Raw genomic sequence first — 26,442 nt, 5'->3', positions numbered from 1 at the left:
AATGCACTATGGTTTCCCAATTCAAAGTCTTCAACAAGAATTGGTATACAACATATCCCCACTGCCTATTTAGGTGGAAGTGATGCTTATATCACTGGTCTTGGTATGGTGGTCAGAGTTTCAAGCAGCAAATGGAGTAATTTCTCTTCCCCCATGTTGGATTTGGCTCATGTAGACATTAGGGAACAAGCAGCGAAAGGAGGATTACTATTTTCTCAAATGACGCAGGAGATCTGAGTGTCATTTCATTAAGATAGAGAAATACAAGACGAGCTGGATATAGATAGAAACCCAGCAAGCTGAAAAACCAACACCACATACCCACCCAAACCGAAAAGGAAAGGGTGGGGGTGGTTCTATATAGGACCAGGACCTGAACAAACAAGCTGCCCTAGAAATTAGACAATCTAGACCAACGACCTTGCGAGTAATTCACTGAGCTTTGATGCTCCAGCCATGCACCATAAACTGCACTCATCTGTCATCTCCTATGGTCTGAAGGAGTGCATGGATACTAGGCAAAGTTCCTTCAAACACACAAGAATTCCGGTGGAAAGGAGGATTACTCAAGCTGCAATTTGAAGATTTTGAATTTATTCCTTTGTAGTTTGTTGTTTTTCTTTGGTACATCATAGGACATTACTGAACAACCACGAAAGGAAGATTACTTAAGCTGCAATCTGAAGATTTCGAATTTATTCCTTTTTTGTAGCTTGTTATTTTTCTTGGCCACATGTTTCATTGTTCGGATATGTGATATCTCTTTGTAATAACTGTGGACTGATGCATTTCCATTAGAAGATGTCTGAAGCCAGAAACCCTCCATTACCTAAAAAAACAACCAACCCCAAGGTCCTCTACAAAAAAATTAGTGGATGATCTCAGTTGACTAACACGTTATTCAGATTCTCACTCGCATGCCTAAATATCTAGTTCTTCAGAATTATTGCAAGTTTCCATTCAAGAAAAACAACAATGGAACATGCAACGTGTGAGTTGATGTACGAAAAAATCTGTTGGTAAACGCCATGTCTTGCATGACGAAGGGAGCAGCTGGTGGTTTCAGATGCTAGCAAGGAGGCGCCAGCCGCCAGGCAAAGGAAAATCCCCTTACATGCACTCGTTCCTTCATTTGAGGTTGAGGAAGAAGGGGAAAACAGGCTTACAGGCATAGAGGATACAATCATCAGTAGTACGCAGCAAGTGAAATGTTGTAATGTTGGTTCATGGCTTTCTGCTAGTACTAAAAAGCTTCATGTTCTAGTGCTGCCTGCTTCTACTGATGGATTTGGATTGTGATGAGGTACAGATACTAAAGATTGTACATATTTATCTCTATAATATATTGATACAGTTATTCAGTAGGGTCCACCCCAACTGTTCTTTGGAGAAGAGATTTAGTGCCTAGAGGAGTTACCTAAGAAATGCATCCGTTGGTTCAATGAAGGGCTCCCACGAGCTATACTTGTCATTATAGGATCTGGCCACAAATGACAAGCTCACAGTTGCATTAAGATGATGAGGACCACCATGATAACTTAGTCCAACACTGTCAAAGGACATCCCGAATAATGGCACCATCTGCACAGAATAGTTCAAAAATCAATCAACACATATCAGCAAGCATCAGAGGAGCTACATCACTTGAAATAAAGACACAAGCCAAGTATCGTTTGGGATATTAAAAGTTAATAATAGTTGCTAGATAAAGATCCATGTACTGGATATGGCTCACCATTCCACCATAATCATCAAAGGAAACAGCAGAAAATGTTTTAATTTCGGCATCAACAATGATGCTATCTGAACTGCTTGATGTAGGTGGACCAGCAAGCTTCAGTGCAAGCCTCTTTGGAGGTTTTCTATATCCACTTCTCACAAGAAACGTACCAGCATCATTATTAACAGTCCACAAGCTAAAAGGTTCAGATGTTCTAGCATTAAATGAATCCCATACACTTTCCTCAGAAAATTGACCTCCAGCCACCATGTCACTTCTAATACATCTTAACAAACTGAAGTCCTCTTTCGTTGGAGAACTTTTAGATGCACCACATCCTAATGCCACAAAACCTGAAGGAGCTTTAGGAAACCAAAATGATACACCCTCAGTGCCTCGGTGCTTCTTAATTTGACCAACAAGGTCAAAACCTTCAGGAGCTCTGAGAAAAGTGTCTTCGCCAGTATCACGAAGGACAACAGTTGAATTTGGTGGTTCATACCTACAATTGAAAGTTAAATATAAAGTTGTCAATTGCAAACAAAGCTTGGTCTTTAAATGACAAACAGTAATCACATAAATGATACCCGTTAACAGCTATGTCGCCAACGTAAAACATTCCTTCAGACAACATTGGACGCCATATTGAGAGCTTTTTTGGTGAAGAGGTCGCACTATTTGACCAAATTAGTTTAAAGCTTGTCACAGCATCAAATAGCCGACCTGACGTCAATTCTGATCTCTCTAGTTGAGAGGAATCATTTCTACTACCTTGCCTTCTAGAGACAGTCTTAGAAGATGAGTCTGCACTGTCAAACAGCATATGTCGAAGATCATAAGCATTGCCATGCACAATCATGCTTGCAGGATCTCCAGGTAAAAAGGAACCAAAAGCATTATCAATTCGCCAGAATATCATGTTAGCATTATCCCTGAAGAATGCAGTTAGAGTACATAATGCATGAGTGTGAAATATCTATAGCCATACAACAAATACAGAAACAAGTTCAGATAATATATATTTGACCTTAGTGCAATGCAATCCCTTAGATTACATGATGAAACCAAGGAAGCAGTTAAACAGAAAACTGAAGACAAAGGTGGTTCAGCAGTCCCAGATGAAACAACACAACCCATTGCAACGTAACCCACAGGTGCCACAGGTAACCAAACAGAGCAGAGCTGGTCAACATTAGAGATCTTATTCTCCGAGTCCTCATTCTGATGAAAAACTTTTGTTCTTGGAGAACCAGATTGCCACACTAGCTTGTATGATAAAGGCCTTTTGACCCTAACAATGTTTGTGTTCAGAGCAAGGACTCCTTTAGTAGGAGGGTCATTCCTAAGATGAAAAAAGAGAGATTAAATGCTAATAAAATTCTTCCACCAGCATATCAACATAAGAAGAAATGAGAGCATGAAGTAGTAGTCACAAACATTGGTGTGAGATAATCGCCAAAAATGGCATATCCAGATGGGGCATGTGGTCGCCAGAAAGATAACACTTGATCATTCACATTACCTAAAACAAGTTAACAAAACAATTAATGCAGCTTACAAAATAGGACTCTCAGTATACACCAACATAACTACTTCCTCCGATCAGAATTATAAGCCCATTAGGACATTGACACGGTCTACAAGGTCACACTTCGACTAACAATATCAATAAAAAGATATTAGCAATTTAGCTTATAGAGAGAGAGCTATTTTTCACAATGAATCTAGTCATACCAATCTTAATGTTTTCAATCCATATAAAATTTTAGATATTTTTAGTCAAATGTAAAAAGATTTGACTTAGGAAAACCTAGATGGGCATATATTTCCGACTGGGGAAGTACAAGTCATCCCATACCTTGCATAGTTGCAACTTTGTCAAACTGGTAGCACACCAGTGAAATTTTCTTTGACGACATCCTGAGAAATGCTGAAATTTCTTCCTCAACTGCTAAAAACAGTCTGAGAATACTAAAGGAAAAATTCATATATATTTCAGAAACCAGCAGATGCAAATTTGTCTTTCCAGACGCATTTGAATATTTCACGGCCATGTCAAATGGTTCTATAACTCTGATGCCATTACTCTCCATCTTTAAACCAAGTATGTTTCCATTCATCTCCATACTGTCACCTTTCATTATAAGCCTGCCACACAAAAAGGGATCAATCCCCAACATACAGAGAACACAAAGACAATTGTTTAATGTGCGAGGCACATGTTGGCAATCTTTTTCTCCCTCTAAAAGAAATGGTGTGCTTCAATAAGTTCCTTGGATCAGGTGATTGTGTGAATTCCTTGTTGGATGGTGTTATGGCAAGTTGGCCAGTTCTGGCCCTGGATGTGCTGCATCAGCATACTACAATTAGTTCACAGTTTGTTTGTTTGTTCAGGTTTGTTAGCAGATAAGACTCATTAGTTACTTGGATAAGATTTGATAGGAGGTTTGTTGGGTGCCTGGTCTATAAAACCATCCATAGATAGCCAGGAAAGGCAAGCAGAAATAGAACTAACAAGCAATTCAGAGCCTCCGGAAGGAGGGCGAGTTAGCCGATCTATCTGCTGTTCTTGTATACAGTGCCCAATCAACTTACCACATCATCTTAGTGTTGGTTCTGGCCCTGGACGTGCTGCATCAGCAGCCTAGGATTAGTTCACAGTTTGTTCAGGTTTGTTAGCAGATAAGATTCAATAGTTACTTGGATTGCCTGGTCTATAAAGACATTCTAGGTAGCTAGGGAAGGCAAGCAGAAATAGATCTAAGAAGCAGCTCAAAGCCTCCAGAGGGAGAGCGAGTTAGCCGATCTATCTGCTGTTCTTGTATCCAGTGCCCAATCAATTTACCACATCAGATGGGAAAATGAAGTAAATATAAAAGGAAAATGAAGCGACGTGACAGCAATAAGCAATCTGACTTTGAACAGCATAATTCATCCCATCTTGTAGATGGTATATCAATACGTACTAACAGCAGTTGTATCACATCTGCAAATTTCAGTCATGCAATAGCTTTGACAAATTTAACATCTTTGTTTAGCATATTAATTATGTACCTGTGCAGTCATAAATGTAAACTAAAGAGAAACAAATGTCAAAAAAAAAAAACAAGCATAAATTTGCTCCCCATTGTAGCTTTCTATCATCAGCTCCAGACATCCAGGAAAAGAATTAATGGCAACTTTATAATAACAGTTTTCTTTTTAAAAAAACAACATCTAATTAACCCATAACGTACAATAAGGGAAGAAAAAGAGAGTGATGCATCATGCACTTTCAATATCTGCTACATGTACTAATATCAATAATTCATCAATCGATAAAACTACATTCAGCCAAAGGCCAGTAGAATACCAAACCTGCAAAATGCATCAGTGCGGGCATGAATAACCTTAGTTGATAGTGCTAAGTTTTCACCAGCATTCCTTGATGTACTATAGAAAGTAAGCTCTGGTCCAATAGCCTGAAACAATCATACAATGCAGTTCAACCATAGAATTACGAAATGGCAATCATGCGTGCAGCAGTTTCAAAAGTTACATGATCGGAGTGACTTCACAGTTTGTAAGTTGTAACCTGCTGGACAAAACTAGCACTAGTTACTAGTGAACCCAGCTGGTGAAGTTTTGGAAAACCTTGCAGACATAGGAATGCTACTGTTAAGCTGTCTACACCGGCCCAATTGAACCAAACGCTTAAGTTTATGAGGAAACTTAGGCACTTGGGCAACAGACTCTTAAACACCCCCTTCCATGTCTCAGCTCCCATACACCTAAGATGTGCTATAGAGTGGGCTGCAATCTTTACTATCTATATTGCAACAGGGCACCAAGCTACTTGAATTCACTACGTGAGTCAACCAATTCATGCAAAATCTTAAGCTTATAATGAAAGGTGGGAAATATGCTGATATTTCAACAATTATATTCAAAATGAAAAGGAAAAGTTGGAGAGATTCCTGAACTGTCATGAATCTCCAGGGTTACTAGCTTTCATGAGCTTGTTTGAATAAGTCACATTGGTAGCTTACACAGATATGGTATCATGATGCAGTAGAAGATGAAAACTATGTGCTTAACACAGTTATGAATTAAATATGTCTCAACAATAGCTAGAAGTTTAAAGCAATACCTGTAGTTCCATAATGAATTCAGTCGATATATCAGCACTTCCATTTTTAACAGTGTCTCCTGCAATTTCCTTGCTGGGAGTCAACAAGGGCCCATCATCTTCTCTTGCTAAGTAGACATGGTCATTCTCTGATGCTGAATAACAGCTATCATCACCAAGAGAGATACAAGAGTCCAAATATTCACCATTCTGCGGCAAGGTATCCCATTGTCAAAAGACCAAATACCCATATAAGTGTGGTTAGTAAAAAGTGAGAATAATGAAAACTGAAACACTGAATATTACCACTATAGTGACATTCCGAAATTGCAACCTCTTACACCCCAGCACATGAATGAAACTCTCAGTACAAGGGCTTGAGATAATTTTCCCCTCTCTATCCAGCAAATATAACTTTCCACCCTTCCCATCATATATGAAGTGATCAAATCTTTCATTATCAACAATCAAGGGCTTCTGAGGTGAAAGACTAAATGTTGAATGCTCCTGATAATAAATCTGATCATTCAATACTACTGGAGTGATCATATGTAGAAGGTCCTTGTCTTCATCATTGGATAAAAGACTCCGAGCAGATGGCACAAAGAATTCGATTACTGCTAGTAAGAAGTCAAGTGCCACAAGAAACTTGGGCCGCTGAACACATACAGAGACAGACGACGAAGATTTTTGGATGATGGCATCAAGAATAAGCATCGAGGGGATTGGCTCAAGGCCTAGATCTTTTTGTATTCTCCGTTCACCTGAATCAAGTTCGTTAGGATTATCATAGCCATCAACAGATGATGTGTCCCGAACAGATGCTGATTTCCCAATGGCAAGCCTTAACTCATCTTTTGTTCCTTCACGATCATCAAAAACAGAAAATCCTTTGAGAGTAGCATACAAAAAATTCTCTTCCCGTGTGTTTGATTTATAGAGAAGCCATGCACTACTCGCCTGCATACAGAAGATTATACAGTCATGTGAAACTATCTCCAACAAAGAGCTATATCCTCATATGAAAGAAATCCCAAAAGGAAAAAAATCTGTACTTTGAATCTGACCTACACTCAGCAAATAGGACCACAAAGAATACTTAAACAAACATGAAAACAGCATAAAAATGTGACCTGATTCTCAAGCAGTACTGATTCACATCATATTATATTCTGTCCCAAGTTAAGAAGAATGTACTTGAGTACTTCAATCCCTCTAGGTTGCCCTTTAAATTGCATTCACTATTACGTAGATGAGATGCAGCAGCTACAGATAATTGACCCATACTTTCTTCAAGCCCGCAAACCCACTTGAATCATTCCAACTAAACTAAATGTAATTCAAATTTTCATCCATTGGACTAAGAGTCCACCTAATTCCCTTCTTGGAAGACTGCCTGGGATCCATTTTTCAAGTTTTTCTGCAGTCTAGTGGTGAGAAATGGGTCCTAAAATGAAACACACCTCATTTTGGGGACTTCGGACAAATGAACTAAAAGCTACTAACTTTTTTGGTGTACAAGATTATATTTTAAATTTTACGTTTTTCTTCCAAACCCATCACAAGGTAACTGTAGTCTGTGTGCAAAAATACACTTCCTGATACCAGAGAGCTGGACAACATTATGCCCACCACAGTTTGCATATTCTACAAAAAAAAGGTGGTATGTGTGAAGTCCTGGCCCAATTCAAATGAGGCCCATGGTGGCCCATGTGTATTTGCATGTGAAGTTGCATGAGTTTAGTCCAACCTTGCTAGTTGAGGATGCATTTCTTGGACTCCATGGGACTGCTTGGTTCTTTTGCTAGGCACTCTTATGCATTGCCAAGCGAGGATGACGAGCCAAGACGCATGTTCAATTTCCTCGCCTGAGCACCTCGGGTCTATGCACCTCAGGCGATCTCCTCGTGGCTCATGCCGATGAAGCAAGGCGAGGCAAAGCCACTGCTGGAACCAAGCAGCCCCCATGTGACCAACCCCGCGAAGCGAGCACGAAAGGTAAGTGAGTTGGTGAGAGTGTGTCATGCATGCAGCGTGTGAGTGGATCTAAGCAGTTTGGACTCTAGGTTGTTACAATATGGTACTGTACAAAGTTGTGTTCAGACAAGCTCGCAACATGATCATAATTACGATTATGCAAAAAGCCCATGCAAGGGGAAGGAAAACCTCTGAAAAATAAACAGAGCAGTCAATGGAGTTTGAAAGCATTTTTCTGCACAAAAATTGAGTACCTGAACGCTCGCCAGAGGAGAATCTCTTGTCGATCCTGAATGCAGAGAAAGCTCCACCAGATTTATTGAGACAGAAAATTTATTAGTTATCCATGTTTCTGCATCTTTGGACAAGTCATGAATACTATCTGAAGAAGATGCTGATACATGGGATGGAGTAGTGGAAGTGCCATATCGAGGATCATCCAGAGTAGGCACGGGATGCGGTGTCTCAGAGAAGTTAGACAACGCACACTCAGATATAATTTCATATTCTCGATTGGATAGTGCTGCTTTCAAAACATCCACCTATGAGATATTGTAAATAAAAGAAATGAGTATCTCAATGGTGCTATAAGAAAAGTAAATAATCTAACCAGGGACCTTAAATCAAAGATGCATTCACAGAAAAATGTGCTACCTTAATTGCTGCCTCCACTGCTGGCAACTGATGCCTCAGATCACGCAATGATCTACGAAGTTCAAAGGAGAGACCTTCCACATCTTGAATTATGGTTTCACCACGTACCATATTCATACCAATAACTAAATTTATGTCCCGTACCTACAAAGGGAAGTGTAATCATGCTGTAAGAATGATTCTAAGCAAGGTAACAAGGAAAGACACTGTAATGACGAATAAAATGTGCAAAAGCATTTGTTTCCCTACTAAATCATACAAGTTCAACATGGTACAATTTTGGCTTAGATTTCCTGTAAGCCCCAAGCATATAAGTCATGGCTACTATAAGCTGCAGTCAAAAGCCTATCACTATTTTGCAATATGAAGATTTGCTATCTTGTGTTCAGCAAATAAGATCATAATGGCATAGATTTGTTCAAAGCAAACTGCACTAATCTGGTGAGAATTAAATGGCCAATCTCCTTTACTGTGCAAGGAATCTTTGTTTCCACAAAGCACAGCCAGGTCATCAGCTTCAGCTAGTAATCAGTAACCAACAGCAATACCACTGCTAGGCTACTAAATGGCAGCTAAATTACATGTTGGCACAATTTGGGCATTCGATGGAGCGGCCCAAGATAAAGCAATAATTTACATGGAGACAGCTCCTGCGCATTTGAACAAGATCATCTAATGATATGATGATGGAGACTATTTCCTAGTATCCAAGTTAATCCCCATTTATTCTTATAATAAATAAAGAGTAAAGTGCACCAGCGGTCCCTAAACTTGTGCCGCTGTGTCATCTCGGTCCCTAAACTCGCAAATCGACCGTTTAGGTCCTCAAACTTGTTCATCTGTGTCATCTCGGTCCCTAAACTTGTTCGGCTGTGTCATCCCGGTCCCTAAACTTGCAAATCGACCGTTTAGGTCATCAAACTTGTTCAGTTGTGTCATCCTAGTCCCTAAACTTGGTTTTGAGTCTCATCTGAGTCAAAACAGGGTGATCTAAAAACTTTATATCAAAAAATAATTCATAATTTTTTCATATGAACTCGAATGGAGACAAACTTTATATCAAAATTGAAGCCCTCGACGCGATCTACGACTTTGTAGTTGAAAAGTTTTTGAATTAAAACTGTTTAGGGTCCCAAAATATTACTGTATGTTTATAGATTTTGAAAATTGAAATTGAAAATTAAATTTTGGGACACTAAATGACTTCAAACAAAAAACTTTTCAACTACAAGGTTGTAGATCGTATTGAGAAATATAACTTTCATATAGACCATATCAATATCCAAGATTGTTTGATAATTTTAAATTTCAAATTTCAATATCCAAGATTTTGAAATTTGAAGATATTGAAATTTGAAATTTAAAATTATCAAACAATCTTGGATATTGATATGGTCTATATGAAAGTTATAGTTCTCAATACGATCTACAACTTTGTAGTTGAAAAGTTTTTTGTTTGAAGTCATTTAGTATCCCAAAATTTAATTTTAAATTTCAATTTTCAAACTCTATAAACATATAATAATATTTTGGGACCCTAAACAGTTTTAATTCAAAAACTTTTCAACTACAAAGTCGTAGATCGCGTCGAGGGCTTCAATTTTGATATAAAGTTTGTCTTCATTCGAGTTCATATGAAAAAGTTATGAATTATTTTTTGATATAAAGTTTTTAGATCACCCTGTTTTGACCCAGATGAGACTCAAAACCAAGTTTAGGGACCGGGATGACACAACTGAACAAGTTTGAGGACCTAAACGGGTGATTTGCAAGTTTCGGGACCGGGATGACACAACCGAACAAGTTTAGGGACCGAGATGACATAGATGAACAAGTTTGAGGACCTAAACGGTCGATTTGCGAGTTTAGGGACTGAAATGACACAGGGATACAAGTTTAGGGACCGCTGGTGCAATTTACTCATAAATAAATATGTCTAGCAGGTTTCTCAATTAAAAAGACAACATGCTAACAAAGTGAACTTACTGTAACTGTTAAAATGTCTAAGTGAACAGCGCTCATCTCATTCTTATCACCACCTATCCACTGGAATTCATTTTGAACGGTAATGTATAGAACATCAAGCTCCAAAAAGCTGCAAAGCAAAGTGATCGTTTTCAAGACATGATTGTAAATGAACAAATCATATTCAGAGACACAAAAGCATCCTTACTCATTACTATCAGTTTCACGGGGCATAACAATTATAGGCCTGCTGAATGAAACATCCAATTTGAGAGCAGGTGATCCTTCCATATCGGTTTTGCTAACCCACTTCTCTGAGTTAGTCTCATCATCTTTCAGCTTTACAACGGCGTCAGAACTTTTTGGGACAAGTCCCATAAAATAACTGATAATCTGCACACACCAAGAGAAGAAGGGAGCGAGAGAGAAAGATTAAACCATTTGCAGGATTAAGAGACTAAATAAGCTGGAAACACCATACCTCTTGAACAAAACGATTCAGGTAAACAATTCTAACTTCTGAAAGCTGCCCTACAAGGCTATAGTCATAGCCACAATAGTCTTCATCACCAACATTGTATGAACTAAAGTCAATCTGCACAACGATTTCGAAATTGATTATTCTTCTGTGATTCATAAAAGGTTTCTTTTCTAGAACCGACAATGTAAAGCATAATAAGTTATGACCTACATTAAGCAAGTAAAATCAAACAACATGGAATACCTCCACAAACGAACGACCTCCAGGATTTCGCATATCACAAACCCAAAAGTAAGGGTGGCTGCTAAGAAGGCTATCATCACTTATTTTAAGATTTCCGAGTGCTGCCTTTATGCTGAATGACGATGTGAACACCTTGAGTAATTGCCAAAGATAGTTAGTCAGACCCGTGTGGGCATTAAACAAATCAAGCCAAAATAGACCAAACAAACTAGAGATGATCACATTACCTTTATATCAGTGGAGAGGTTATTTTGTGATAAAGTAGCAAGCCGATCTCCATTCTCATTCATCAGTAATATCTGTGCCTCTGCCATGCTGGATGTAAGATGAAAAACTATTCTGCTTTTACCTTTAGCCAGTAACCGTTTTATGGCTGGCTCTGGTTCCAGATCAGACTTAGATTCCTCAATTGTACCATCTTCTACAGTAGCAGGATATGTATTTTTATCTTTATCAGTATCAGACCCGTTTGAAAGGTTGATGGCATTCATAAATTCCATGATTGCAATAACGGTTGGCCGATGGCAAAAGAACGATAAAGTGGCAACAGTTACAACAACCTGGTAAACAAAGAAAATATGAAATATCACACATGATCAAGGGATAGGAGGAATAACTACATCTTTACAGAAAACCTAAGTGTCGGGTTCATAAACCCGGGGTCCCTCGGGGACCGGCTTCCACGCCAAGGCTCGGCACAAGAGTTTAAAAACAATAGGCCGGAAGGGCGGCCCAGTCACTGACCGGGAGGTCTGGCCGAAGAGGAACAACGCCCTCTCATTGGCTGCTTCAGCCCACCTCTCCGACCGAACGGCCTCTCCGATCGAAAGGCCTGGCCCAAAAACACTACTTCCGGCTCCAACCCTGCGTCTCCGACCGGGGATCGCAGAACCCTGCTCACCGCGCTTCTCCGACCGGCGCACTCAGAGCCGACTGGAGCCATCCGACCAGGGACGCCCGCTCGGTAGGAACCAGAAGACGTGCGGAGAAAGGCAAGGCAAGGCTCACATGTCAAAACCACTGTACCAGGGACCATACCCTGCACGGAATAGTACTCTGCAGCCACCCTGACACAAACAGTATTGTAGGGGCCGCTAAAACTCCCATACGGTAAAGCCCCCCACGTGCCTCTGGGCGTCGATAGCGGTATGGGCGCCAGGATTTACCGTACCGGGTGAACATAGCGAAACTCCTCACATGACTCTAGGCATCAAACAGTATTTACAGGTACCGACGTCCACCATCCCTGAAAAAGGCAGCACGACCTCCCGTGTGCATCTCACATTCTACAGTGACAGCAACAGTGTTGTAGGCGCCTTATCTTGTACCCGCCGGTGTGGACAACAAGGCTCAGTAGGCGTGGGCAACAAGGCTCGGCAACATACGTACCCTCACCCTCTCACTTGTAAAGCCATCCCCTTCATCTATAAAAGAGGATGCGCTTCCTCCAACAAAAAAGACCAATTCCAGTTAATCAGAGTCCCTTAGATCGATAGCTCACAACCACAGAACCGCCAGGTTCGGACCTCGAGCACCCGCTTGAACACTTAGCTCATAGTAAAGTTCCTGTCACTCTCGGCCCTTCCGACCGGACCTCTTGTACACCCCTTCTCCCCCCTTCTCGTTTGTAACCCCACTGCAAACTTCGAGCACCTGGGCTCAGGAATAAAGTCACCGACCGACCCCGACTGGACGTAGGGCACGTTGCCTGAACCAGTATAAATCCTGTGTCATTGAGTGCTAGGCCACCTCCGATCACAACATACAGTAAAACTACAAATATTCACTAATTGGTCACTTTCTGCACCAACACTAAGCATGTCCAAGGCACTAGGAGGAATAGTTGTACCTATACAGAAACCATAACAATATTATGTAATGAGATTTTTGAGATATTTACCCTGTTGTCCAAGCTGTTGTACTGGGGGGAATGTTGATCATAAATCACTATCTGAGCTTTCACAAAACTATCGAAAGTGCCACTATCATCCAATGTGAATCCTCCAGTTTGAAGTTCAGTGTCTGGTATCAAATCAGGAATTCGATTAAATGTTGGCGGCTGTAGGGAAGGAACACTAGTAGGCAAAAAGTTCTGGGTGCTAAAATAGTCTGGTATAGTCCTCTCTTGATGCATAGGTGTTTCAAATTCATCAAAATCATCTGATGCCTCAAAAAAGTTTTCCTCACTGTCATTTTTCTTTAATTGGGTGCCTCTAGGTCCTGCACTGTTCTTTCGACTAGGAGACGGGAGTTCTTGGGTTTGCATGCTATTGATAGAAGACCTTGCCAAGAACCTTGGCACAGGACTCCCTGGGTAGTAAAACTGGTCTTCAATTTCTAGTGACCCCAAAATAGTTCCTATCAGTAAATTGCCACCTTTCATAGAGAGTTCAACCTGTTTATTCCAAAAGAAAAAAACATATATTAATAAGAGTCACAAAGCAAGGACCACAAAAAAGAAAAGATCAATACCTGGCCACCAACTGCCCGAAATTCAAACAGGCTGCTCTCCTTAGCTAGCAGAATTTTTTTTAGTTTGTGGTTACTCTACAGAAGCATGAGTTGCATCAAAAACACTGAATCAAGGTTAAAAAGAAAATTAGGCGAGAAAGAAATACCTCATAGCCACATGAAAAACATATCTTTAACTCATCAAGAATGCCAGCAACAAATAATTTCTGTGTCAGCAACATCGGGAAAGCTGCCTTTGAATGAGTGGGCCTCTGATGGGAGAGCAACTCCAGGAAAGCTTGAAATTGCAGCAGAACCCTAAAAGCAGGCTAATAATTCTATGGATGCCAACAGAAGATAGATATGTAATGAAAAATTGACCAAAAAGAAAAACAAAACAAGGAGTACCGATGCACGGTATATAGCACCCTGTAAACGGCTCTGCCATATCTTGCGTGCCTCGTCATTATCAAACAACAAAATTAAAGCACCAGTGTCTTCCAGAATCTGTAAAAGAATAAAGTTTATTGAGATAATCAATTATGTCAGGGATCTGAAGTAGAACAGAATGTTATGAAGTGCCACTAGACCGTTCCTTGGGATTAACTTGGCCAGAATCATGCAGCGCCAGGATGTTATGCACGCCATTTGTAAGCTCAGTAGGTACCTGATGAACTTGTTTCCCACGTAAACTGCAACTCAACACAAAGGTGTTAAAACAAGTGTCCCGGCACATAAAAATGCAAAAAAAAAAACATAAACCATTCATATAATCACATGAAATTACTCCGCTGAGGTGCAGCTCCAACGAGGCACCCCAGGAGTGAGATTCAAGTTTCAAATGGTGGCTGGCCATCCAGAATGAATGTGCCACACCCTCAGCTCTGTCCTCTGCTGGGCCTTCCTTGGACCTCAAGCACTCCACACCTACTGTCCCTATCCCAGCAAAAGCTACAGCGGTGCCAGATCTTTGTACACATATGGCCAAGCAGTCTATTCTAGGCGCGGAACATGACAGTATAAGCTCCAAACTTGACAGTAACATAGGATTCAGAACTATAGGAAAGTGCATAACCTGAACCATTGCTTGTATGTTGTAGACATTGAATTTTCAAATACATAGAGAAATGGACCCACTAGACGCAAATATCTGCGTTGCCATGCAGCTTCCCGGTTTCCAACCCCCTAACAATAGGTCAGGAAAATGATTTAGAGAAAGAACGTAATTCCAAAATGATTGAACATTAGTGAGTAAATTATAAAAGAATGTAAACCTTCCATGTGAGAAGAGATGACGATCCTTCAAAGTCAGCATGATCCCACAAGTGTTCATGATCTGAACTGCTATTGTCACTAGCACCATCTTGAAAATTTTTAAAAATTTCCATTAATCGATGATAGCGTGCAGGAGAGAAATGAAATCCTAGGGAAGGCACCCGTATCGCCAGTCTTGTGGAAGGATATAGAGGACTTTCTAACTGGATCTGTCCAAAGATGGAACAGCGACCCATGTCATGTTGATAACATTTAATAGACCCCCCTCCCCCCCCCAAACCCCCCAAAAAAGGTGTGGGTGGAGTATTGTTTACCTGCTGAAGCTTCAAAGCAATCCCACACTTGTCAATTACCGGCAGCAAGTTTGTTTCATCAGATGTTTCATTCCAATGGTAATCACCATCCACCAGAAATGCAGAGACATCACTAAGCACCAAATTGAAGTTTAGATACATATCATGCTCTTCTGAAGTATAGGCATCCCATATTTCCTGAAGAAACAAAGTGACGTTAGTAGCACACAAACCAACCACTTAAGATATAAAATGTTACTTGCAAATAGAAGACACAACCTCTGTCCGAAGAACTAAATTTCCAAGGTCAAGCAAAAGCTTAGTCTCATGTACATCATCTGGTCGGAAATTGGTAGGAATGGTAATTTTTGGAGCAGCAATATCCATGTTCAGTGAAAACCTAATAGGGGTTATGTTACGCATTAGTTGGCGTCGAAGAAGGGGTTGACAAAAGAAAATACAGCTAATTCTTTAGTGTAGCTGCAATGACGTAGATATCTAAAGTAACTGAAATACAAACCAACAACATCAGCATAAATTTCATGGTATAGACAAAGTGACAATAATCCTTATTTCAGGGGAAACCACAATCCCTTTTTTCAAATTCCTTTTGAGGTTGAAATTCTAGTAAAATATTTACCCCCCTTCCAGTCAAATATTCTGCATAGGTTGTAACTAAGTACTCCCTCTGTTCCAAATTATAAGTCGCTTTGACTTTTTTGGTACATCCATTTTGCTATGCATCTAGATATAATAATATGTCTAGATACATAGCAAAATGGATAAACCAAAAAAGTCAAAGTGACTTATAATTTGGAACGGAGGGAGTACTAAACTGTGGTTGCTTTTTTTATTTCGTTTTTTTACCAAAATAAAAAATATTAGTCAAAAGAAGCTAATAATGTCCAGGTTGTACCATTGAAAGCTAGGGCTTCTTGGAAAATTTTTTACAGTACCATTCTGTCCTCATCAAAATATTTCTTCAGTATATGAGAATGATGGAAAACCCACATGAAAATATTTTTTTTAGAATATGAAAATGGAGAAAAAAAATACACTAACCTGGACTGATCTTTTAGCACCCGAGTCATTTGTTGTTGAGCAGTCCGTTTCACTTCATCTAGTGTCATCTTCACAAAGCAACACAGAATGATCAATCAATCATCTGATCACATGAAACAATCTTGCCTCAAATCGATTTTACTCATAGATACCTGTACAGCAGCAGCAGTCTCTAGTGCCAAGTTCTGGCTAATGGTAGGGCTACTCTTGAAGAAGCCAACAATTTGATCGATTGAATCCTTTAAATACTATAAGAACAAAAACTCAAATAGTGAAATAGTTGAGCAAATGCATGCACACTAAGGTATAATGAGGATAGCAGCTTACAGTTATATAACAAGGAGAAGCTTTAGCTGTCAAACTCCAGTCTAGTTGCTCATCAAAAGGTTTGTAGGAGAAGATGCCAACAAAAGAATCAATGACACTTGCACTCTAGAACATACAGAACACGGAATCGTGTGAGTGGCTACCATAGTTACTAAGTGTAAAAGGCAAATTGAACAGACACAGAAACCTCAGCAAGCAGGCCATATGGAGATAAAAGCCTGTAGGAACCCAGCTTCAGATCAAATATTTTTGCCTCCGGATACATTTTCAAGTTGCAGCAGAAATCTTGACACGAGAGATCAGCAAGGCACTCCGAATCATCAATGGTAAGCTTTGATGCATTATGTTTCATACGTATTTCAAAATCAAATTGCATCAGTTTCATATCCTGTTGATCAGGGATATACTCATTGGTTTCTTTGTACCCAATAATCCGATTTAGTCTTTCCCAATCTTCATCAGTAAAACTCTTTGAATCTTCCTCATCCTTTGAAGAGCCAGCCCTATATGAAGACAGATTAATTGCTGCATATTTAACAATATAGAAGCAATAGAGTTTTATAGGCCAGAAATCAACCATCCAAATGACCACCAGGACTGCTTCTTATTTTGTTGAGCATACTGATATGTTTCCACTGACTGTTCTACAAACTTGTGAGCTAGCATCCTACACAAAATAAGAAGATTGTATGTATCAAATAAAGGTAACTGCACTCATCATCGGCATAAATGATAGGGTGTATGCACATGAATCTCGAATTACATACAAAATTCATCCAAACTGTTGCATGGATGTTTGTCCATTTGCCATTTATTGTGACAAGAATCAAGGATGAAGATAAGACGCATAGCAGGTTGTTCAATGTGCATGTGCATTCGGGAAGTGAAGAATCAAGGACATGCACTGTTCAAGGGACTAACTATACAATGTTATACATGTAGAGCTCCAAAAATAAAAGCTCAAAAGCAAGGATGGCCTAATGCAATGATACACAGATTTTCTGCGTATTTGAGTAAAAAACAAGGATGACCTATTCAAGAATCAGAGATCTTCTGTCACAGTTGCATGCAAAATAATATTTCATAAAGTGGAAATAGTTGTGAGACGAGACAAGAGTGCAGATTGGATACAAGGTGAACATGCAGTTTACGAGAAATAAGTGTGCATATCACTGTTGTTTGTCAGGAAAGAAAGGGTGTGTGCAGAGTGAATGTCAAAGGCTGAAGGTGGGGGTGGGGGTGTAGAGAAAAAAAAGGGTGTACCCATTGCAGAGAGCTCCCGCTCTGTGCGGGGTGTTAGTGGCAAGCCTTACCCTCGCCTGAGCAATGCGAGGAGACCGCGACTCAAACCCGGGAACCTTCCGGTCATAGGCGGTAAGACTCTACCGCTTGCACCAGGACCGCCCTTCAAAGGCTCAACCAATGTCACTGTAGCACACGTTCACTGTCTTTCATGGGAAAGGGCAGCTGAGCAAGTGGGAAAAAACAGTGCAATAAGGTGAACTTCTTTTGCAGACCTAAAGGCACCCTGTACGAATTTGTGAAGGCAAAACTTTGGCAACCTCCTCAAACTCTACATCACACACTTTTAGAAATCTCTGGTACAGATCATCATGGGATGCTGCTACCGGCCTTTTCACTTAATATTTGCAGGAGCCTTTTGATTGATAAGAGCCTCAAGAATAGTGTGGTGGGAGTGAGAAGGCAAGGAGATAGGATTATCTTAGTCAAGCTTGTCATTGGTGATATGGTCTTGAACGTAATTAGTGCGTATGCCCCCCAAGTAGGCCTCGACGAGAGTGCTAAGAGACAGTTCTGGGAAGACTTAGATAGCCTGATTAGAGCTGTACCTAGTAGTAAGAAGCTTTTTATAGGAGAAGATCTTAATGGGCATGTAGGTACTACAAGTGCAGGTTTCGAGGCAGTTCATGGAGGTTTTGGGTATGGTAGTAGGAATCGGGAGGGGGAGGAAGTTCTGGACTTCGCGGTAGCTTTTGACCTGATGATAGCCAACACTTTCTTTAGAAATAGAGAATCTCATCTAGTGACCTTCAGTAGCGGACAACACTCTAGCCAGATTGACTTTGTCCTCGCAAGAAGAAAGGACAAACGAGCATGCTTGGGTTGCAAGGTGATATCAGGGGAGTGTGTTGTTTCTCAACATAAGCTTTTGATGGCAGACTTTTGTTTTCAGGTGCGTGCCCGTAGGGATAAACAAGCTAAGATTGAAAGAACAAAGTGGTGGAAACTGAAATGGGAGACGTCAGAGGTATTCAAAGAAAGGGTTATCAAAGAGGGAGCCTAGGTCTGGGGGTATTTGGTCAAGGTCGTGTTTGTGTCTGTGGCGCGTATATAGGCCTCTTTTTGTAGAAGTGTGGGGGTGTGTTCTTGGCTGGGGTTTTAGTCCTTAATCGGACTTTTGTACTATCTTTTCTCTCTTAATGAAATGACACGCAGCTCTCGTGCGTTGTTCGAGAAAAAAAAAAGAGCTCTTGGAAGGAAGAAGATGACATAAACAACATGTGGGAGAAGATGGCAACCAATATTCGGAAGGTGGCCTCAGAGGTGTGTGGAGTAACCAAAAGAAGTGGAGGCGAGGCTAAAGATACTTGGTGGTGGAACGAAGAAGTCCAAAGGGCTATTAAAGAGAAGAAAGAATGCTATAGACGCTTATACCATGACAGGAGTGTGGACAACATAGAGAAGTACAAGGTGGCAAAGAAGACTGCAAAGCGAGTTGTAAGTGTGGCAAAGGGTAAAGCGTACGAGGATCTTTACCAACATTTGAGTACGAAGGAAGGAGAGAAGGACATTTATAGGATGGCTAGGGTTCGTGAGAGAAAGACAAGGGACTTCACCCAAGTTAAGTGCATTAAGGATGAAAGGGAGCATCTCTTGGTAAAGGAGGATGAGATCCGACATCGATGGCAAGAGTATTTTAACAAATTGTTCAATGGTGAGAAAACGGACACAACCTTTCAGTTGGATGACTCTTTTGATGACACCAATAGGCGCTTTGTGTGGAGAATCCAAGAATCTGAGGTCAGAGAGACGTTGAAAAGGATGAAAGGAGGTAAGGCGATGGGACCGGATGGTATCCCAATCTAGGTGTGGAAATGCCTTGGGAAAATAGCTATAGTATGGCTAACCAAGCTATTTAACCATATTTTTCGATCGAACAAGATGCCTGACGAGTGGAGGAGAAGTATATTGGTACCGATCTACAAGAATAAAGGGGATATTCAAAGTCGTACTAATTACCGGGGAATTAAGTTGATGAGCCATACTATGAAGCTATAGGAGAGAGTTATCGAGCATCGCTTGAGAGCAATAACGCGGGTCTCTATGAACCAATTTGGTTTCATGCCCAGAAGGTCAACCATGGAAGTCATTTTCTTAATAAGACAAGTTATGGAGTGGTATAGGGAGAAGAAGAAGGATCTACACATGGTTTTTATTGACTTGAAGAAGACTTATGATAAAATACCAAGGAATGTTATGTGGTGGGCTTTGGACAAACATAAAGTCCCAATGAAGTACGTCGAGCTCATTAAGAACATGTACAACAATGTTGTGACTAGCGTTCGAACAAGTGATGGAGACACGGATGACTTCCCGATTAGGATAGGACTACATCAAGGGTCAGCTTTGAGCCCTTATCTGTTTGCCTTAGTGATGGATGAGGTCACAAGGGACGTACAAGGGGACATCCCTTGGTATATGCTTTTCGCGGACGATGTAGTGCTAGTTGATAAAAGTCGGACAGGTGTGAATCAGAAACTGGAGTTATGGCGGGAGACTTTGGAGTCCAAAGGTTTTAGACTCAGTAGAACTAAAACTGAGTATATGAGATGTGACTTCGACACTACTACTCGGGAGGAGGAAGATATTAGTTTGGAAGGTCAAGTAGTGCCTAGGAAGGATACCTTTCGATATTTAGGATCAATGCTACAGAGAGACGGTGATATTAATGAAGATGTTAGCCATAGAATCAAAGCAGAGTGGATAAAGTGGTGCCAAGCATCTGGTGTCCTATGTGACAAAAGGGTACCACAGAAGCTAAAAGGTAAGTTTTATAGGACGGCGATTAGACCTGCTATATTGTATGGTGCAGAATGTTGGCCTACGAAAAGACGACATGTTCAATAGATAACTGTTGCGGAAATGCGTATGTTGCGTTGGATTTGCAGCCATACGAGAAGGGATCGAGTTCGGAACGATGATATACGTGATAGATTAGGGGTAGCACCAATTGAAGAAAAGCTTATCCAACACCGGTTGAGATGGTTTAGACATGTCCAACGGAGACCTCCAGAGGCACCGGTGCGTAGTGGAATCCTAAGCCAGGATAGTAACGTAAAGAGAGACAGAGGAAGACCGAAGTTGACTTGGGTAGAGGCAATAAAAGGAGATTTGAAAGGATGGAATATACCCAAAGACTTAGCCTTAGATAGGAGTGCTTGGAAAACAGTTATTCACGTGCCTGAACCTTGATTGTTTCTACTGGGTTTCAACTCTAGCATACCCCAACTTGTTTGGGACTTAAAGGCTTTGTTGTTGTTGTTGATAATCCCCATGGAGATGTACTGAGGACAAAAATAGAAGCAGATCACCTCCACTGTAGAATAACCTCCATATCAAGTTCACGGTCCATCCTCTTAATCTCCTCATGGTCATCAACAACCAGTCGACTCATGTCAGATTTCAAGAGGGATGCATATAAAGATACATATGCCTTCCGAAGTCTTGCATATCTCAATAATTGCTCCCAAGATAGACTCCCACTGCATCCATATGAAAGAATCAACAAAGATTGTATTGGCATAAAGGCACATGAAATGAGGACATATTTGATGATATTAAAGTTAAAGGAAACACTGTCAAACGAAATATTAGTGATACTACTTGAACACACACGAAGAGAAAAGTACACAAGAAAGCCTCGAATCAGTTGCCAGGCGAATGGTTGAGTCCTCTGTCACTGCTCAACTGCTTTCTTTTTTCTTACATAAACACTACTGACATGTCACATGTGGTACAGTACTACAAAGAAAATTAATGGCCCCACCCAGATAAAGAAAGAAGACAAGCAAATATCCCACAGCATGATTAAAACAAATATTGGGATGTGGATTGGACTTATTATAGGCTAAATGCTAAAGCAAACATAACAACCATTCATCCAATCTATATGTATAGGTAGCCCAAACTGACATTAAAAAAAAGGTCACCCAAACTATGCTAGAGGATAATGAAACCAGAAAATTAAAAAAAAAACTGAGCACCTTTTGATGCCAGTAAATAATGCATGGAATCTATACATGAATTGGAAGTCAGAGAAGAATGTGCAGATATACATACCTTGCTTTCTTCATTTCTTGAGTCACCACATTGTATGCATACTTCCACCAAGCTCGTGGATCCGATTTTACTGGTAAAGATGGTCGGAGATGAGCATATCTCAGCCGTTGATTAAAAGTAGAGAAATTATCAGCCATCTTCAACATGTCCCTGTAGCCATCCTGGTTTGAGGGAAAAGGTATTACTTTTCACAGTGCTTTTGACAAAACTGAGAGAGAAGACAAGAGTACAAACCTTTGACAACGACAGAGTAACATCATCCAAATCAACTGCAGCATTTTGCAATGCTTGTCCTGTTTTCTTTGCCTCAGTAAGTTGTATCTTTGTATATTTTGCTTTGCCAGACACAGGTTGTAAAATGTAGGCATGCTTTTTTGAAGCAGATCTGGAACCATTCTGCTCCTGAAACTCAAAAACCTGAAATGCATTTTACGAACGAATAAAGACTTGGGGCTCTTGGTGGGTTTCAACTCTAGCCTACCCCAACTTGCTTGGGACTGAAAGGCTATGTTGTTGTTGTTGTCGCTGGATGCAAGCAACAGAAGAATAACAGACCCCACCAGAACCTCACTACAGCACCGTGTCTATCAACATTCTACCACATGTTTTTTTCTGGTAGATATTGCCAAAGACAACTGTCTCCAAGCAAATTTATACTCTCAAGCTCAGGTATTTATTTGCGCACGAACACAAGGAGGTACCTGACTCCACTCTGATGGAAGTAAATCCTCCCAGGGTTTATCCACAATCCAAGGACTGCTATCAGAGTCAAAATACACCGCCAGACTCTCAAGTTCAACAGACTGCAAAATGCCAAGTTAATGAAACAATGCAAGTTGGTCAAAAGTTATAAAAAAAAGTCAAACTAAAACAAATAAGCAGACCAAATGTGCCAAATGCTCAATGTATTCACTGCTGAAGCGAACAGAATTCACTACTAGGTCAAAAAAGCTTCACATCAAATTAATTGACCACCAAAATTAGAAAAAAAAAAAGTGAACTATTGTTGTTTTTTTTTTACTTTGGAGCCTAATATTCGGCTACGCAAAAGAACAAACAATCATCATTTCTTGGAGGAATTGGTATTTCCTCGTGTACTCACTTTCCGTTCTACATGGATCACAAAAAACGGAACTGGACTCCCAGAAGTTGACAGCAGCCATGAGTAATATCAAACTAACCGTGGAAACAAAATGCAGGAACAAAAAAAAGGGCGTACCCAGTGCAGAGAGCTCCCGCTCTGTGCGGGGTCTGGGGAAGGGTGTTAGTAGCAAGCCTTACCCTCGCCTGTGCAATGCGAGGAGACCGCGACTCAAACCCGGGACCTTCTGGTCACAGGCGGTAAGACTCTACTGCTTGCACCCGGCCCGCCCTTCAAACAAAATGCAGGAACAACTTACCTTTTTCACTCGATCCAAATCACCACCTGTGGCAAAAGTCTCCTTGCCAAAGTCGTCCACTGTAACTGCTGAAAGCTTTGAAAGTACCAGACCTGCTGCGAAAGGGTGGCCAGGATTGCTACAGCAAACAGGTCAAGGTGTTCTTATACTCCTTGAAAATGTGTACCCCGAAGGATAAACCACTGAGCAGAACTGAATTACCTCTCTACGTCTTCGTATCTGATATGAATATTGCCAATGGATAACTTGATATTTCCAATTACAGTGCCAATGAAAGACCCAAGCCATGATGAATTCTTCCACAAAAAAGGAAAATCGCAGTGAGAAATGAAAAAAGTATCTAAGATGGTCAGATGTAAACCACACGACAGCAGGAAAAAAATATAGGGAAGGTTGACTATCCCAACTACACATAGAAACAGTACTGGCACATACTAGTTCAGATTTCAGTTGCTGTTGGTGCTCCAACAATTTGATCTCCATTTCCTGTGTAAACCAAAAAAATCAGTATGTGCATGGATCCAACATTAATTGCAAAAATCACTTAGCTGTCATCAGAAGTTTATTACCCTAACTCGACTTCTTTTTGCTTCCTGGACAGCATCCTCGCTGCAACCTTCAACTTGTGTTGCTGGTTCAGCTAGTATAAAAATTCGATCAAGATAAACCAAAACTGGCTCTTGTCCCAACCTGCTCCATGGAACCTAACAATCATTGACACAAACATCCTTGAACCCATTCCTCCGTATTACAGAAAACAAATTCAGTATATGACTATATGTACTAAACCAAAGAAATTACTACTCCAAACCTTGAGCTTCACAGAACCAAGAAAACCAGCTTTGACTCTAACAGGTAATTTCAATGAATTGAGCGCTTCTGGCTTCAGTTGCATGTTTGTGAGCTCTACATCACCTGAAACAATTTTTCAGAAAACAGAACATCATTAGGTAATAGAAGACGTGTCAATGATTAAAAAATGGTCAATAGCTGGTGCAAGAAAATTGTGTCCCCCCTGATCCCCTCGTGCATGTGCACACATGAATGTGGATATCTTCAAGCTCCAGCTAATAACTTCACTAAATACCATGGACCACATTGCATTTCGATGTCATCATGAAACCAACGTTAATTTCATCAAACACCCAGAATTGGGCTGCACATGACCTGAGCTCCCTTACTCGTGCCCTGAAGCCACTAACACAAAAGCCATCTGATGCCTACCATCATCTCATACACTTCTCATGACAAGACAATCATTACAAGTTCAATAGATTCTATGCTCTCACCAAATGTTGAAGCCACATGCCACCTTAATTTCCAAATGAACTTGCGATCTAACATCCAACAATTGATGTAGATGTCTGACAAAAACTAGGCACTCACATACACCCCTGCAATCACTTGCTATGTGAATTCCTCCAAAATATCAATTGAAAATACTGCTACCAACATTCCTGTATTTGTTTTTATCAATTAAGGTTGGGAAGCCATTTATGGCCCATCCAACAAATTTGCTAATTTAGGCCAGTCTCAGTGGGGAGTTTCATCTCCCAGTTTCCAAGACTCAATGTGTTGGAAACAGTGTAGACGAGTTTCATCCCCATAAAGCTCATTTCATCCCATGAAACTTTTATCATCTATCTCTTCATCTATTCCATGTCATGTCAGCTCATTTAATAACATGAAACTCCCATTGAGACTGGCCTTAAAACAAAAGAAACTGATCAGAGAAGAAAAGGTTCTCCTGCTCAGAAGCTACCGCGACTACAGGTGTCATTATGTCCTCTGGGCTTCCATATCATCAGTGCCTAACATGAGTCTGAAAAGCTCTTATAAACAGTCAGGACCAAGAAAACAATGTATTGTATCTTTTCTCTCTCTTCAGAGTCATCATGCTCCAAACAGTCCAGACTCCAAACAATCAGCATGTTCAGGTGATCAGCTTATCACTGTGAATAAGACAAAGCTCCTTTTTTCAAGATCAGAAAACCCTTGACTAACTGATCATTTACTTAACAAATTTTGTGAGAGTATTCAAGAAAATCAGTGGCCCACAGCACACTCCAGTTACAGTTACTTTGTGTGAACAATCTATACACACGGAGATACTGCTTGCATCTCCAGCTTTATATTGGTTACCTTATGATATGTTCTCTTTAACAGCAGCCTCCATATTCAGGGATCCAAATACTTCACTCCGAGCAGAGTGCTTTCCTAATTCTGTGATCTTATAAGCTAGCAGTGTGAAAAAATTCACAGATAACCACAGCGCTCTAGCCCTTCTGCTGACAAATTTCTAAGCCAGTTTTACAAAACGCTGGGTTGCTTGAAGACATGCTTCGTGGCTGATGACATCTCGACATTGCGGATTCTGGTAAAAAGGCTCAGATACAAGCATGCAGTATCACACCTGAATGCCCACACCAATGTGTCACCAAGTCAGCTCCGCAATTCTCTGAGCACTGAAACTAGAACCTCTTAGGAACAAGCAGCTAAAACAGTTCTGCAATCACAGAGGAACCAACACTGGAGAGTCGCAGATTCATCAAATTCACCAATCCAACTTCTGCCCCTGACATAACTAGCTCAAATTGTTGTCGTTAGCCCCCATCCAATGCAACCACCACGTATAGCATACAACACAACCCACGCTCAGGCTGAACTCCTCAACGTTATCAATTAGTCAGCACTAACACTGCTACTAATAAGCACGCATGACGCAGCAAATCTTAAGATAAAAATGTCAAACTAACCCCCAAACTGCCAGTGCGATCACAGCAGAAGTCGGATTAATCAAAGCAGCGGAGACGGGCGGATAAGAAGGGAAGTGGCGGCGAGGCGTCCTGACTGACCTCTCCAGACGCTGATCTTCAGCGCCTCCTTGCTGAGCCCCCGGACGTAGTTGCCGAGGTACTTCTGCAGCAGGAAGGCGACCTGGTCCTCCAACATCTCGGCCGCCGCCGGCGATCGGCAGCGCCCGCAGGCGCCGCCACCGCGAGACCCGAAGGTGCGGAGAAGCGCTCCGGCTGTCGGTCCCCTTGCTCGGCGTGCCGCGTGAGAGAGAAGAGAGAGGACTGGGCTAGCAACACAGCAGGGCAGGCGGTTTTTTTTGTCTTGGACGA

General features: G+C 40.9%; 1 protein-coding gene across 1 annotated transcript; it reads right to left on the bottom strand.

Annotated features, from left to right (window-relative positions):
- Positions 1-814: 814 nt before the first annotated feature.
- On the bottom strand, positions 815-26,442 carry LOC136527691 (uncharacterized). The gene is given in 42 exon segments (XM_066520492.1): positions 815-857; positions 1,418-1,581; positions 1,736-2,222; positions 2,308-2,652; positions 2,748-3,062; positions 3,158-3,242; positions 3,579-3,868; positions 5,078-5,181; positions 5,850-6,038; positions 6,135-6,788; positions 8,060-8,347; positions 8,460-8,603; positions 10,446-10,554; positions 10,633-10,817; positions 10,906-11,019; positions 11,149-11,280; positions 11,376-11,708; positions 13,049-13,543; positions 13,621-13,695; positions 13,767-13,827; positions 13,829-13,917; positions 14,008-14,108; positions 14,197-14,291; positions 14,675-14,784; positions 14,874-15,083; positions 15,189-15,365; positions 15,447-15,567; positions 16,230-16,297; positions 16,382-16,477; positions 16,557-16,661; positions 16,744-17,059; positions 17,134-17,223; positions 21,170-21,340; positions 21,918-22,078; positions 22,152-22,334; positions 22,619-22,720; positions 23,318-23,435; positions 23,519-23,613; positions 23,753-23,803; positions 23,887-24,021; positions 24,129-24,232; positions 26,173-26,442. Coding segments are annotated over 42 exon segments (7,392 nt in total). The 5' UTR covers positions 26,270-26,442; the 3' UTR covers positions 815-829.

The sequence above is a fragment of the Miscanthus floridulus genome, chromosome 2, assembly GCF_019320115.1.
Source record: "Miscanthus floridulus cultivar M001 chromosome 2, ASM1932011v1, whole genome shotgun sequence".
NCBI classification, from domain to species: Eukaryota; Viridiplantae; Streptophyta; class Magnoliopsida; order Poales; family Poaceae; genus Miscanthus; species Miscanthus floridulus.
This window is presented reverse-complemented; position numbering and strand designations above follow the sequence as displayed.